This window comes from Triturus cristatus, chromosome 5_2, assembly GCF_964204655.1.
Source record: "Triturus cristatus chromosome 5_2, aTriCri1.1, whole genome shotgun sequence".
Classification (NCBI taxonomy): Eukaryota; Metazoa; Chordata; class Amphibia; order Caudata; family Salamandridae; genus Triturus; species Triturus cristatus.
This window is the reverse complement of record NC_140588.1, coordinates 11,238,595-11,252,652: the sequence shown is the minus strand read 5'-3', so window position 1 is coordinate 11,252,652 and position 14,058 is coordinate 11,238,595. Positions and strand designations below refer to the sequence as shown.

Genomic DNA, 14,058 nt, shown 5'->3' with positions numbered 1-14,058 from the left:
GCAGGATTCATCCCTGGTCGCTATACTGCTCTTGACAACTACTGACGATCCTAGATGTGGATACATATGACCAAGATAAGGCGGCGATATTTAGTATTGACACTGAAAAAGCATTTGACAGCTTTGAGTGGTCATATCTTTTTGGAGTGATGGAACAGATGCAGCTAGGGAAAAGCTTCATGAACTGGGATGGGCTGCTCTATAAGGACCCCACGGTGAGAGTTTGCATGGGCTATATCATCTCAGACCAATATTATATTGGCAGGGGGATACAGCAGGGATGCCAAGGACGGCTGGCCATAGCAGGCACTGGGCATTTCTCCGGTGGTCCGAGGGATGCCCCCTGACTCCTTTGTGCTTCGTACCAGCAATGGAGCCACTTGTTTGCACTGCTACGTGCAGGGGTTTGCCAGCAGCGACTGGCGGTTACATGTTTATTGATGGACTCCACATTTACTATTCTGTATCCTTTGTGTTGGTTCTGGCAGCAGCCCGATTGGCGCTGCCCTGTATAAAGTCCCCCTGTGAATTATTACCCGGTGCCGGCTGGCACAGTTTATCTGCACCTGTGATTCCCTTCTGATGTGTTTATTTTACAATACACATACTGTTTTTCACCTAAACTGGTGTGGTCTCTTTTGGTAGTGTGCCTCGTGTGTCGCCTGTGTGTGCTGCGTGGATGCTTTACACATTTCCTCCTGAGTTTGTCCCACCCGCTCTGCACCAGGCTACCCCGTTTGTAACAAGAGGACACCAAAGATATCATGAAAAGAACGATTAAAACGAATCAACTTTTTCGTTCTCCACAGAGCACACCTCACACTGGAACGCATCAATAGATATTTCGATAAGAAAGATGCTGCCTGCCTCAGAGGCGGGTTAATCGGAGGAGATCTAATGCACATGCTCTGACATTTACCACAGTAACGCCAATATTGGGACATAGTCACAGCGATAGTGGTGGGGTAGTGGAAAAGGATCTCCCCATGCATACCAGGTCTTTGTCTGCTAGCCTGGTTCCCCACACCTCCAAAACCAGGGTAACAAGCAAATCCCAAGACCGGGCTTATTTATTAGCCATGCCAGAATTCACAAAGAACTAGAAAGTAACAGGGGTCCAATAGTCGCGACATGGAGGAAAGAATTTGAGAGGTGGGTGGAATTAGAAGGAGAGGTTATTCTCTGAGAGGCCCGAAGAGGCATCAGCCTGATAGACAGAGCTTGAGCCAGGGGAAAACTAGTTGACAACCTAAGACACACAGAAACCAGAGCAGAGGTCAATACACTACAGAGCTCCCCTCTCCTAGGCGCACCAATCAGAGTGAGACAAGAGAGAATGAGTAACAGACTCACCAGAGACACACACCAGCCACCCTAAATAAAAATGGGAATAATGAGGTTGGGAAGCCACTTAGATCAGGAGAGAATGACCACCAGCCTCACAGCCACGGATACAGCAGGGAACAATGGAACGTGACCCAAGCAGGAGGGACAAGGCCAGCATGACCTTTCTATACAGTATAACACAAATGTCTGCCAACAGCAGGTGTCTTCTTTCTTAGTGGAAGGCCGGCAGGCTGCCAAAGTAACGTTACAGACTTCGGGAGAAAGGTCCAAAGCGATCAACTGCCGCCGCTCAATCTCCACGCATGGAGGTGCAGAGTTGACAGGTTAGGGTGAAGGACCCACCCATGCTGCTGCCACAGAAGATCCTTCTGAAGGGGGAGCCGGATCGGAGGATAGATGCTCATTCTAAGAAGCTCTGGATACCAGACTTTCCTTGCCCAGTCCAGAATCACAAGGAATACTTGTGCCCGGTCATTCCTGATCTTCTTCAGAACCCTGGGCAAGAGTGGTATGGGCGGAAAGGCGTACAGCAGGCCTGAGCTCCACTATTGATAAAAGGTGTCGCCGAGCGAAAGCCTGCCGTTTCCCCCAAAAGACAGGTTCCATCAAAGGGCATGTCCATCAGATTGGACTGGACATCACTCGAAGCCAGTTGTTCTAAGCCAGGCGTGATGCCTCAAGGCCACTGTCGTTGAAATCAATCTGCCCAGCGAATCTGTCATATCTAAGCCACACCGTATGGTGAAATTTGCTGCATCTCTCCCATCCATGACTGCTTGGGAGAACATAGCCTGGGCCTCCTCCAGGACATGTGGCAGCACTTGAGCAACCGTTTCCCAAAGGGAGTAGGAGAAACGGCCCAAAAAGCATTCGGTATTCACCGATCGCAATGCCAGGCTGGAGTAAGAAAACAACTTCTTCCCAAATTAGTCGAAGCTCTTGGATTCCCTAATCAGAGGGGCAGAAGGGAAAACACCCTGGAAAATAGAGGTCTGCACCACCAAACTGTTGTCTGAGGAACTTTAGGTCACCTGGTGCAGGACGATGGTGGCCTGCAATCATCCTATTCACAGGAACCCTGGTACGAGGATTGGACCACGTGCCTAGTAGGACATCTTTAAGTGCTTCATTAAAGGGCAAAAGGGGTTCAGAAGTGGAAGACCCAGGTTGTAGAACTTTGGTCAGGAGATTAGTCCAGACTTGCACTGAGGGCAGTTCTAGTCTAAGGACCTCAGCTGCCCTTTTAACCACCATGGCATAGGATGCCCTCTCCTCCATTGCCACTGTTGGTGGAGAGAGCATGCCAGTATCTGTAGAAGTATCCTGTCCACTGGCTTCCTAAAGTTCCCTATACCAGTCCAACGGCTCAGCAGAGTCTTCCTGGTGTTCCAGAGAGTCCATAGACCCCTCCCATTCCTCTCCTGAGCCTAGCACATGTTCAAAGTGCTCAGGCGACAACATAGAACCCCTGGGTTCAATCGGCACCGGAATTGGCGTCGAGCGACGCCGTTCCGGCTCAATGTTGTCGGGAATGAGGATGGGGCTGGTGCCGCCGGTGGGCACCGGTGGCGCCGCAGGCACCGACTTCGGGTCCAACACTGGAGGAGGTCGCCCTGTATCCGGGATCGGATCTATGAAGCCCCACTAGCACCGTGGCTGGAGCTGACTGTGTCGAACCCGATGGGGCCCCTTCTGACTCCGTAGGACCCGAGGGCTCACCAGCGGGGTTGGCCCGCTCAAATACGTAGCCCATGACCTCGTACAATTCTTTTATTTGAGCAGGGGTCGCTCCGGGTCCAGCTCCCGGAAATGGAGGGATGCATGAAGTCGAGCCAGGCTCCGGCTCTGCAGAACCGTGCCTAGAGCGTTGGTGTTCCTTACCTCTCTCGTCAATGGATGACAGCTGCAGTGAAGATGAATTGCTCTTGGACTTCTTCTTCATAACTTCTGTTCCCAAGACCTTGAGTGGGAGGAAGAGGACTAAGGACTCCAGGAGCGGTCCGGCTACCTCCTCTTCTTCGATCGGAACCGGGACTTCCGCGGAGTGTAGCTTGATGGTGTCGACTGCCGGACCGCGAGGAGCTTCATTGCCCGCTCCCTCACGGCCTTCAGGGTCATGGCCCGGCAGTCAGAGCATGACTTGAAGCCGTGGTCGCACTGAAGACACCAAAGGCAAACAAGATGGGGGATCGGTAACCGACATCATGCGGTGGCTGGCTTAAAACCTGACTTCCCTGAAGACATCCCTCACATATGAGAAAAAACCTGTCAAAAAACGACAGAGGGATAGCTCTTCCCGGATTGGCACTTAACTGGCACGGACAGAAAAGAACTGACGTCTGTGCACCTGGGTAGCACCTTTATAGACTTTGCGACAACATAACCGGCGCTACCGACATCTGACAACGTCACACAGCTGAATAGAGTCACCCGATGGAGAGCGCAAGGGGTATTGCTCAGCAAAAGTTTCTAGATCCAGCCTGACGCCTGGGAATTTCAAAGGTAAGGAATCTGCAACTAGAAGTCTCTATCAGATATATTAAACAAACAGGAACACACTAATTAACAATCATTATCAAATCCAACTAAACAGCGAGTGAGATGCAAAAAATATGAAGCATGTACATGACAGTGTTCAGCATCATGTACTATATATTCATGTCAAACTGTATAAAATGGAATGTGCGAGAGAGTAAGCAGAAATGTACAACGAGCAGCATGCAGAACATTGCTTTAATGGTAGCATACATTACAAAGACTTTTAAATAATGATATACAACTTTAAGTGTGATTTAATGTCTCTTTTGTCTACAACTATACAATGTAACTTACTTGATCAAGAATGTCTGAAAATTGCCTAAGTTTACTCAGTTGAACTAAGTTCAGCCAGGTTATATCAAGGATCCACTTTGAGGGTTTTGGTGGGCAAGCTTTAAGGTCCAAGGAAGCACCACCTAGAAAAAATAATGAAGAAATGAAGGGTTTGCCTCTTTGACCCCAAATACAGTGCAAGTCTACTTTACATAAGATAACTCAAAATTCTTCTCTGAATACAAAATAGTCCTAATTCCTAAACTATTGGAGAACATCAGATTTCAGCACACTTAATGAACAAACCTTCAGGGAACTACTAATGTCCACCATACAACCCTTTCAAATTCCTGAATTATATGAAACAGCCCGTAATAGGATCTGAAATAAGCAGAGCCCTGTGAAGTTCAACAACACAACTTCAAACTTGCATTAATTGACCATTTTGCTTTAGAGTCATCAACAAGTTGATATCAGCTGCACCGACTCACGATACTAAAACCAACCACAAGGCACTATCTAATACCTTAGAGCACATAGAACATGTTACTTACCTTCGGTAACGATGTATCTGTAAGAGACATAGGTGAGCTGTAGATTCCTTACCTTAGAATTTCCCACAGGAGTCAGACTGGATCCAGAGAATTTTATCTTAGCAGTACCCCTGCAGATCGGTAGGGGACGTCAGTCGACTTTGCATTCGCCATCGGTGCCGTGGTCGCTGAGATGACGTCGCGATGCCTACTTAGATGCCGCCCCTACGCACTGGCGTAAGTTCTGACACATCTTTCCACGCCAGAAGCGCAGAGTCACAAAAGACACTGACCAGCAGTGTGCCACAATTAGGGCCCTGTAAGGAAGTCCCTATCCCTAGAAGTCAGTTCGCAGAACGGGGAGGATGGGTGGGGCAATAGGAATCTACAACTAACCTATGTCTCTTACAGATACATCATTACAGATGGTAAGTAACTTGATCATCTGAAAGATGCAGTTAATTGTAGATTCTTTACCTTAGAATAGCTACCCCAGCAATACCATCCTCAGAGGACAGTCTGTGAACTAAGTTCACAGCAGAAAGTCCTGGAGGCCCCCCTATGTTCAAGGAGCAGATTCTCAGCTTGCCCATCATAGTAAATTTTATTACAATGCAGTGATATTAAACAATTTAGTAGCTCAATTACAATCAACCTGTACCTTTTGCCTTCGGGTTTGGGGCCCGATCTGGGAAACCGATGAGATGTAATGATGAAGTTATAACTCTGTGTTCTATATTTTGTATTTTGGGACTTAATTCTGTTTTTGTAAAATGGAATTTGCAGTGATTACTTGGTTTCTTTTCTGTGCCTTCTTTGTTAATTTTTTTTTCTCTTGATTTCCCTGTGCAAAATATCCAAAAATAAAATAATTAAAAAAAAAAAAAAAAAAAAAAAGAAAGTCCTGGAGGACCGAGCAGGCAAAATACCCGTCCCCCCGGGCTTGGCTGTCCAGGCAGTAATGTCTGGTGAATGTATGCAAGGATGCGCACATGGCCGCCTGGCAGATGTCAAGGAGTGGGACTCCACGTGCCAATGCAGTGATTGCCGTCGTAGCCCTAGTGAAAGGAGCATGCAGCCCCACTGGAGGTTCCTTTTTTTGCTAAAGCGTAACAGATTTTAATACAAAGGGCAACGCTTCGAGAGATGGTACACTTTTGAACAGGCTGACCTTTCTTGGCACCTACATAGCCAACGAAGAGCTGATCATCCACCTGGGAATCTTTTGTGCAGTCAAGATAAAATGATAGCGCACGTTTAGGGTCCAGACAGTGGAGTCTCTCCTCCTCCCTGGAAGGGTATGGAGTTTTGGAAAAAATTTGTCAAAGTGATTGTTTGTCCTACATGAAATGGTGTAACCACTTTAGGAAGGAACTAAGATCTTGTCCTAAGCACCACTTTGTCCGGATACACAGAGAAGGGGGGCTTAGAAGACAGAGCCTAATGCTCACGCACCCTACGAGCAGAGGTGATGGCAACAAGGAAAGCAGTTTTCAGAGTGAGAAGCCTGAGGGGACAGTTGTGCAGGAGATCGAAGGGAGCACACATAAGATAAGTTAGAACAAGATTCAAGTCCCACTGGGGTATTATGAAAGGAGATGGAGGAAAGAGATGAGTAATGCCCTTAAAAAATGTATTTACAATATTGGACTTGAATAAGGAGGGCTGATCTGGCAGCCGAAGAAAAGCAGACAGCTGCAAGACAGCCTTTAAGAGTGCCCACAGCAGAGTATAAAGTACATACAAAAGGACCTCTGAAAGAGGGGCAGAAAGGAGATCCACATCCTTTGCTGTGCACCATGCCACAAACTTGTTCCATCTACAGGCATATAACGACTTAGTGGAGGGACGCCTGGCTGCCAAGATGACATTACAGACTTCGGGTGGAAGGTCAAAAGCTGTCAACTGTTGCTGCTCAATCTCCACGCAAGGAGGTGAGGCTGGGCAGGTTCGGGTGAAGAACCGTCCCCTGCTGCTGCGACAGAAAATTCTCCGAAGGAACAGTCTGATTGGAGGATCGATGACCAAGATCAGGAGCTCCGGGTACCAGACTCTTCGTGCCCAGTCCAGAGTCACAAGAATAACTTGGGCCCGGTTGTGCTTGATCTTCTTCAGCACTGAGGGCAGAAGTGGTACAGGCATAAAGGCGTACAGGAGGCCGCAGTACTGCTGACATTGCGCATTCTCTTTGGTGGCAAACAGATCTAACCAAGGCTCTCCCCACCGCTGAAACAGATCTTGCACCACCTTTGAGTGAAGACACCACTCATGATCTACCAGGCACCGACGGATGAGTTTGTCCGCCCTGGCGTTCAGAGAACCTGCCAGGTGTTGAACCACCTTCAAGGTCATGCCCGATTCTCCAGCCATGCTGAGAGGCAAAGTGCCTCTTGACATAGGGTCTGCAAACCCACCCTGCCCGGTTTGTTGCAGTACCACATGACGGTGGTGGTGTCTGTAAACACCTGCACCCCTTTCCCTTTGAGAGAGGGAAGGAATGCTTTCAGTGCCAGGCGGATCGCCCAGAGCTCCAGCATGTTGATATGGAGCCTGGACTCCGCCGGAGACCAGACACCTCTGATCTCCACCTCCTCCCAGCAGTGACACATTTTGTCACTACTGTTAGATCTGGTTGGGGAAGCGAGAAGGATATGCCGCTGACCCAAGTGTGGTTCGTTAACCACCACTGCATTTACTGTGCAGTTTCCTTCGAGAGCTGGATGTAGTCAGAAAGATTCCACTGGTGCTGCGCCCAATAGAACTTCAGGTCCCAATGCAGAGCCCTCATATGCCATCTGGCATGCTCCACCTGCAGGATGCAGAAGGCCATGAGGCCCAGCACCCTCAGAGTGATTCTGACTGAAATCCGGGATGGAGGCTGAAACATATGTATCATAGCCCGAATATCCCAGAACTGCTGCTCGGGAGGATAGGGCCGAAACTGCACTGTGTCCAGAACAGCTCAGATGAAAGGGAGCATCTGAAAGGGAGTCAGGTGTGTCTTCAGCACGTTGATAGTGAACCCCAGCGAGTGCAGGAGGTCCGCTGTAGTCTGGAGGTGGGAGGCGACAGCCTGGGGCAAGCCCGCCTTCAACAGCCTGTCTTCGAGATAGGGGAAGACGGTAACCCCTGATCTGTGCAGATGAGCTGCGACAACCAACATCACTTTCGTGAACACCCGAGGGGCACTGGTAAGGCCAAAGGGGAGCACGGTAAGCTGAAAGTGGTCGTGGCCTACAGTAAAAAGTAGATAGCGCCTGTGGGCTGGCAGGACAGGAATATGGAAATAAGTGTCCTGCAAGTCCAGCACACCAACCAGTCTCCAGGGTCAAGAGCAGAGAGGACCTGAGAGAACGTGAGCATTTTGAACTTCTTCTGGAGGAAGCGGTTGAACAACCTGAAGTCTAGAATAGGACGCAGGCCTTTGTCCTTCTAGGGCACATGAAATAAGTGGGAATAGCAACCACAACCTACTTCTGGCACAGGGACCCTCTCGATAGCTCCCTTGGCCAAGAGAGCGAGAAGCGCCAAATGATCCTCCAACATGTGATCGAAAGATGGTGGCATGGAGTAAGGGGTAATCTCGAAGGGAGTACCCCCTTCGGACTATTCTCAAAACCCACCTGTCCGACGTGATGGATTGCCAGTGGGGGAGGTGATGGCGAATCCTGCAACCCACTGGCCATTGATGGGCCTGAAACGTCGGACTAGGAAGGTTCAGAGGCTGCGGTGGGGGGAAAAGGCAGACTAGCCTGCTCGCTGGCTCCCAAACTCGCGAGATCGCTGGGTCCCACATCCGTGGCCACGCAGTGGCTGGGCAGCTTGCATGAACCGGTGACTAGGCTGGGCCGGACGTGGTTGGGCACCCCTTCCGTAGCCACGAAAGGGGGGAAAAGCAGACTGGAGTGGGCGAGAAGGCGCAGCGAGGCCCAATGATCTGTCCGTAGCCCGAGAATCGTTAAAGCGCTCCAGCGCTGAGTCTGCTTTGTCGCCAAAAAGATGACGGCCATCAAAGGGCATGTCCATCAAGGATGACTGGACATCCCCTGAAAAGCCAGATGTCCTCAACCAGGCGTAGCGCCTATGGGCTACTGATGTGGTGATCGTTCTGCCAGTGAGTCGGTGGCATCCAGTCTACATCGGATTGTAAATTTGGCTGCATCTCTCTCATACGCCACTGCCTGGGAGAGAATGGCCTGGGCTTCCTCCGGACACTGAGGCAGCACCTGCACAACCGTATCCCAGATGGTTTAGGAGTTGCGACCCAAGAGGCTGGCAGTATTCATGGACAGTAATGCCATGCTGGAGGAAGAGCACATGCGCTTCCCAAGGTGATCCAGCTTCTTGGATTCCCTCTCTGGAGGAGCAGAAGGGAATGCTCCATTTGACGAAGAGGCTTGGACCACCAAGCTCTCGGGGGAAGGGTGTTGGATAAGGAAAACCGGGTCGCCGGGCGATGGTGGTGGGCAATCGTCCTTTCTACAGGACCCCCTGTGCTGGGCTTAGACCAGGTGCCCAGGAGGTCGTCAGTGAAGGGGTTCAGAAGAGGATGCCGCATGCTAAAGCACATCTGTCAGAAGGTTAGTCCTGACTGCCACTGAAGGAAGCTCAAGGCCCAAGACCTCGGCCGCCACTGTAGGGAGAGAAAGCATGCCATGGTCTGGAGAAGTGTCCAGACCATTGGCGTCACCCAGGTCCTCTCTCCAGTCCAGTTCTTCCAGCTGGTCTGTTAAAGGGTCCATCAACCCTTCCCAGTCATCACCACCATCTGGGTGGTAGGGAACACCAAGGATGAACAGGGGAACAAAAGTACCCTCTGGCATCTGATCCGACCAACGTCTCCTGGTCCATCTCGGAGGTGAGGATGGGGACGGCATTGGCCAGGGGTATGGCCGGCGCCGGGCGCATCAGTGCCGGGAACGGTGCCAGGGAAGGTTGAGCGAGATCGACCGGCATCGATCCGGATCCAGGACTGGATCCGCGGAGGCCCTCCGGTGCAGGGGTGGAGCCGATGGCATCGAAGGCCCAGGACCCCCGACCGGCTCTGTGGGGCCCAAAGGTGCGCCGGTGGAGTCAGGCAGCTCAAAGACGAGGTGGAGTGCCTCATAGAATGGATTTGGAATTGGCATGGGGACGCTCCGGCTCCCAGAAATGGGGGGAGGCACAAAGTTGTCCCAGAAGCAGCCACCGGAGACGTAGCCTTAGAGCAACGACGCCCCGAGTCCCGCATTGTGTCAGCCGACCGACGGGGAGAAAGCAAATGGCGCCGGTGCTTCTTCGCTTTCTTCTTGGAGTTCTACGACGTGCGAGGGCTCCGCAAACAGCCTCAAGACCTTCCTCTCGAACCAGACCTGGAACGACAGCCGGTTCTCCAATAACTTTTGGGACCGCTCATGCAAAGACTTTGTATGCATGGCCCGGCAGGCAGAGCACGACTTCCGAGTCGTGGTAGTGCTCCAGACACCATTGACACACGAGGTGCGGATCCACCACAGACATCACCTTGTGACAGGAGTCGCAAGGCTTGAACCCAGTCCGGCATTGGGACATCCCTCGCTCACCAGGAGTCGAAGACTTGAATAAAGAAGTTAACAAAACATCGAAAAAAAGATTAGTCAAAAAAGTCCAAGGGGTAGCTCTCTCCGTATCTGCACTAGGCTGTCGAGGAATAAGAAAGAACTGATGTCAGTGTGCAGGCGTGGCATCTAAGTAGGCACCACAACGTCATCCCGGTGAACACGACGTCGATGACTAATGCAGAGTTGACCGACACCGTCTACCGACATGCAGAGGTACAGCTAAAACAAAATTCTCTGGATCCAGTCTGACGCCTATGGAAAATTCTAAGATAAGGTATCTGTAGTGTCCTGCGTGGACAAAAGGAACACGGACACTCGTGGTTCTTTTGGAGGTTCTTTATTTGCGACCTCTCTATATCTCTGGTATTGGCTAACTGCCATTCCTGGCCCCCGGCTCCTCACTTTCTGCCCGCCCTCGTCCTCCCTCGGGCGGGTCCTAGTGCCCCTCATGTGGGGTGCATCATTACATCTCCCCCCCTGTAAACAAATAAAATAGAAACAACAAAAGAAAAGACAGTTTCAACTTTACAGTTCTTCAATCAGGCGAGATGGTTTCTTAATGGTCCGCTTGGGGCATGATTGATGATCAGTGCTGCCTCGCTCATGTTCGCCAGTGATTTCCATCAGTGCCTGACTGCAGCGGGGCGGTGTCTCTGGTTCTCTTTTCTCAACTCGCAGTTCAGTCAGTAGTTCCTTGACATTCGGGCTGCACTTCTTGAAGTATGTCACATTCCTGGTAACATGTCTTCCGTCAATTTCCGCAGTGATCATAGTTCCTTTCTGTTGCACCACTTTCAGTGGAGTTTCGTGATATCTGCAGTCAGTCTTTCGGTGTTGCTCTTGTCGCGCTAACACCCAATCTCCTTCTCGGATCTCAGCGGGAGAGGCATGTCGCCGTTCATCCGCGTAGTCCTTCATTTTCTCTTTCTTCAGCCTGTCTGTGGCTGCAATCTCCTCATGGTCAGAGTCGCGGTATTGTTCACTCGCGGGGACACCTATCATTGGTAGTCTAATGCGCGTGGGCCGTCTTAGCATGAGGGTGGCCGGACACTTGCCCGTGGTGGAGTGGGGTGTGTTTCGATAGGCTCTTAGTACCTCGTTCAGTGCTGTCTGGATGCTCTTTCGAGTGAGTTCCGCCTGTTGTATTGCTTTCTTGATCGTGGACATGAAACGTTCAATCATTCCGTTCGCCTGAGGCCATAGTGGTGTGATCTTCCGGTGTTTAAAGTTGAGGTGTTGGGCAAAGTCGACAAAGTCGTGGCTGTTGAATGGGGGCCCGTTGTCGGATTTCACCACTTGAGGAATGCCCCACGCAGCAAAGACTTCCTCTAGTATTGATATTGTCCTGGATGCTTTCGTGGATGTGCATAGTTGTGCAATGGGGAATCTGGAATATTCGTCCATGATGACCAACACATATTGGCCTGACTTGAATGGCCCAAAGAAATCAATGGCAACGTGTTGCCAGACGCCCTCCGGTAGTGGAGACATTTGTAGCGGTGCAGGGGGATCTGGACGGCTCACCAGTTGACATTGTGGGCAGTCCTTCAGTGTTGTTTCCACCTTTTGGTCCAGTGTTGGAAACCAGACTCTTTCACGGAGTGCTCTTTTCGTTGCTACTATGCCCCGGTGCCCTTCATGTGCTAGGTTTATGACCCCTTGTCTTAGTTGTCGTGGGATCACAATTCGCGTGTTCCGTAGGATGAGACCATTGATCGCTATGGACAGTTCTTCGTGGACGTGCTTGAACGCTGCCATCTCTTGGTCATTTTGTCCCTTTGTTTGCGCCTGTCGCCAGCTGTTCGTTTATATCCTGCTCTTTACTTCTTGTAGGGTGACGTCAGATTGTGTCGCTTCGCAGATGGCTTCCAGCGGAACTGCAGGGGGTCTAGCCTGATCTACCACGAAGTGAATGTATTCATCCGCAATAGATTGCTCGCATCGGCTGGTCTTGGTCGGATGTCTGGACATATAGTCGGCAGGGTTTTCAGCTTTTCCGGGCTTGTGTATGATGGTGTACGTGTATTCTTGTAGCCTGAGGCCCCATCTCTCTATCCGTGGCGGCATTTTTGCTCGAGGGTTTCCAAAGATTGTGATCAGAGCCTGATGGTCAGTGACCAGGGTGAAGTGTTTTCCGAAGATGAATATGTGGAAATGTTCACAAGCCCATACGACAGCCAAACTTTCCTTTTCTGGCTGGGAGTATGCACTCTCTGTGTCTGTTAGACTCCTGCTGGCAAATGCTACAATGTGCCGTCAGTCTTCCTCTCTGTCATATTGCGCTAAGATGGCTCCTAGCCCCACTGGGCTGGCGTCCACTGTGATTTCTGTCTTTTTTTTTGGATTGAAGTAGGCCAAGTTGTTAGCCGACTCTACCGCTTTCTTGATCTCTCTGAACGCCCATTCACAATGAGTGGACCACAGGAACGGCTGCCCTTGTTTGGTGAGCATTCTCAGGGGGTGACTTATTGTGGCGTAGTCTGGTATATATCTGGAGCAGTAGCTGGCCATGCCTAGGAACGAACGTACGTCGCCATCGTCCTCTGGGCTCGGTGTGTCATTTAGCGCTGCTACCTTTTCAGGATCTGGCTTCATGCCATTTCCGGAGAATATGTGTCCAAAAAATGTCAGCGTTGGCTTGTGGAATTCACACTTGTCCTTGTTGAGTGAGGTTTGCCTCTGTTAGTACATGACAAACCAGATCTAGTGCTCTGTCATGTTCTTGAGTGGTTGCTCCGTATACCAGGATGTCATCGCTATAATTTAGTACATGAGGCACATGATGAATTGTTCTTCTAATTGCTTTTTGAAATATTTCTGCTGCTGAGGACACCCCAAAACTGAGTCTTATGTACCGGAATAACCCTAGGTGCGTTGAGAACGTCGTGATGTATCTGGACCGCTCATGCAGCTCTAATTGGTGATATCCTTTGAGGTCTAGTTTTGAAAATATTTTTGCTCCGTTGAGTGACGTGATCATGTCGCTGATGTGGGAGCCCGGGTGTCTCTCTCTCTCTATCGCTGTGTTAGGTGCTCTCATGTCCACACACAGGCGGACTTGGCTTGTCTCTCCTTTCTTTGGGACTACTACGACCGGGGAGACCCATGGTGTGGGCCCATCGGTTCTCTCTATAATTTCAGCCTCTAGTAGGTCTTGTAACTCCTTCTCTACTGCTTCTTGCAGGTGAAATGGGATTTTTCGGTGGTGTTGGGCCACCCTTGTGATTTGTTCGTTGATGTGCAGTCTGACTTGGCAGATTTTCATTTTTCCGAGACCTTGGAAAAGTTTGGGGAACTTTTGAATGACATCTAGTTTGTCATCCACTTTGTATAGTATGTCTATCAGTTTTAGTCTTTCTGCAGTGGGCAGGCTTAAAAAACTGTCTGCCTCGGGCCCTTCAATAAGTGAATGTTGGCTTGTATCGTGCGATCGCGATACGATAGATCGGTTGCGAACTTCCCAAGACACGGCAGTGGTTTCTTTGACATCCACGTGTACACTTGCACATAGCCGTCGACCAGTTTGGGAGGCGGCCTCATTCTTTGATATTCCGCTACAGGTAGGTAGTTTAGTGACGCCCCACTGTCCAGTACGAATTTGGTGTGATGAGAGCCAACTCTGATGTCTAGCCGTGGGTATTCTTTTAGCCGGTCAGGATCAGCCACGAAGTGGATATATTCGTTTTGGTCTTGTGGGATGGGTGAGAGGGAGCTGGATTCTCTCGATGACGACCGTTGAGATTGACAGGTCCGGCAGGAGTGACAGCTGGATTGTGACGACCCTGTGG

At 50.3% G+C, this 14,058-nt stretch overlaps 1 protein-coding gene across 1 annotated transcript in view; it reads right to left on the bottom strand.

The window, feature by feature from the left end:
• DNAH5 (dynein axonemal heavy chain 5) overlaps nucleotides 1-14,058 on the bottom strand; it is a 5,853,083-nt gene that overhangs the window by 769,437 nt on the left and 5,069,588 nt on the right. The window contains exon 69 of the mRNA XM_085606747.1: nucleotides 4,180-4,301. Within this exon, the coding sequence (XP_085462873.1) occupies nucleotides 4,180-4,301 (122 nt within the window). The remainder of the gene's footprint in view (nucleotides 1-4,179; nucleotides 4,302-14,058) is intronic.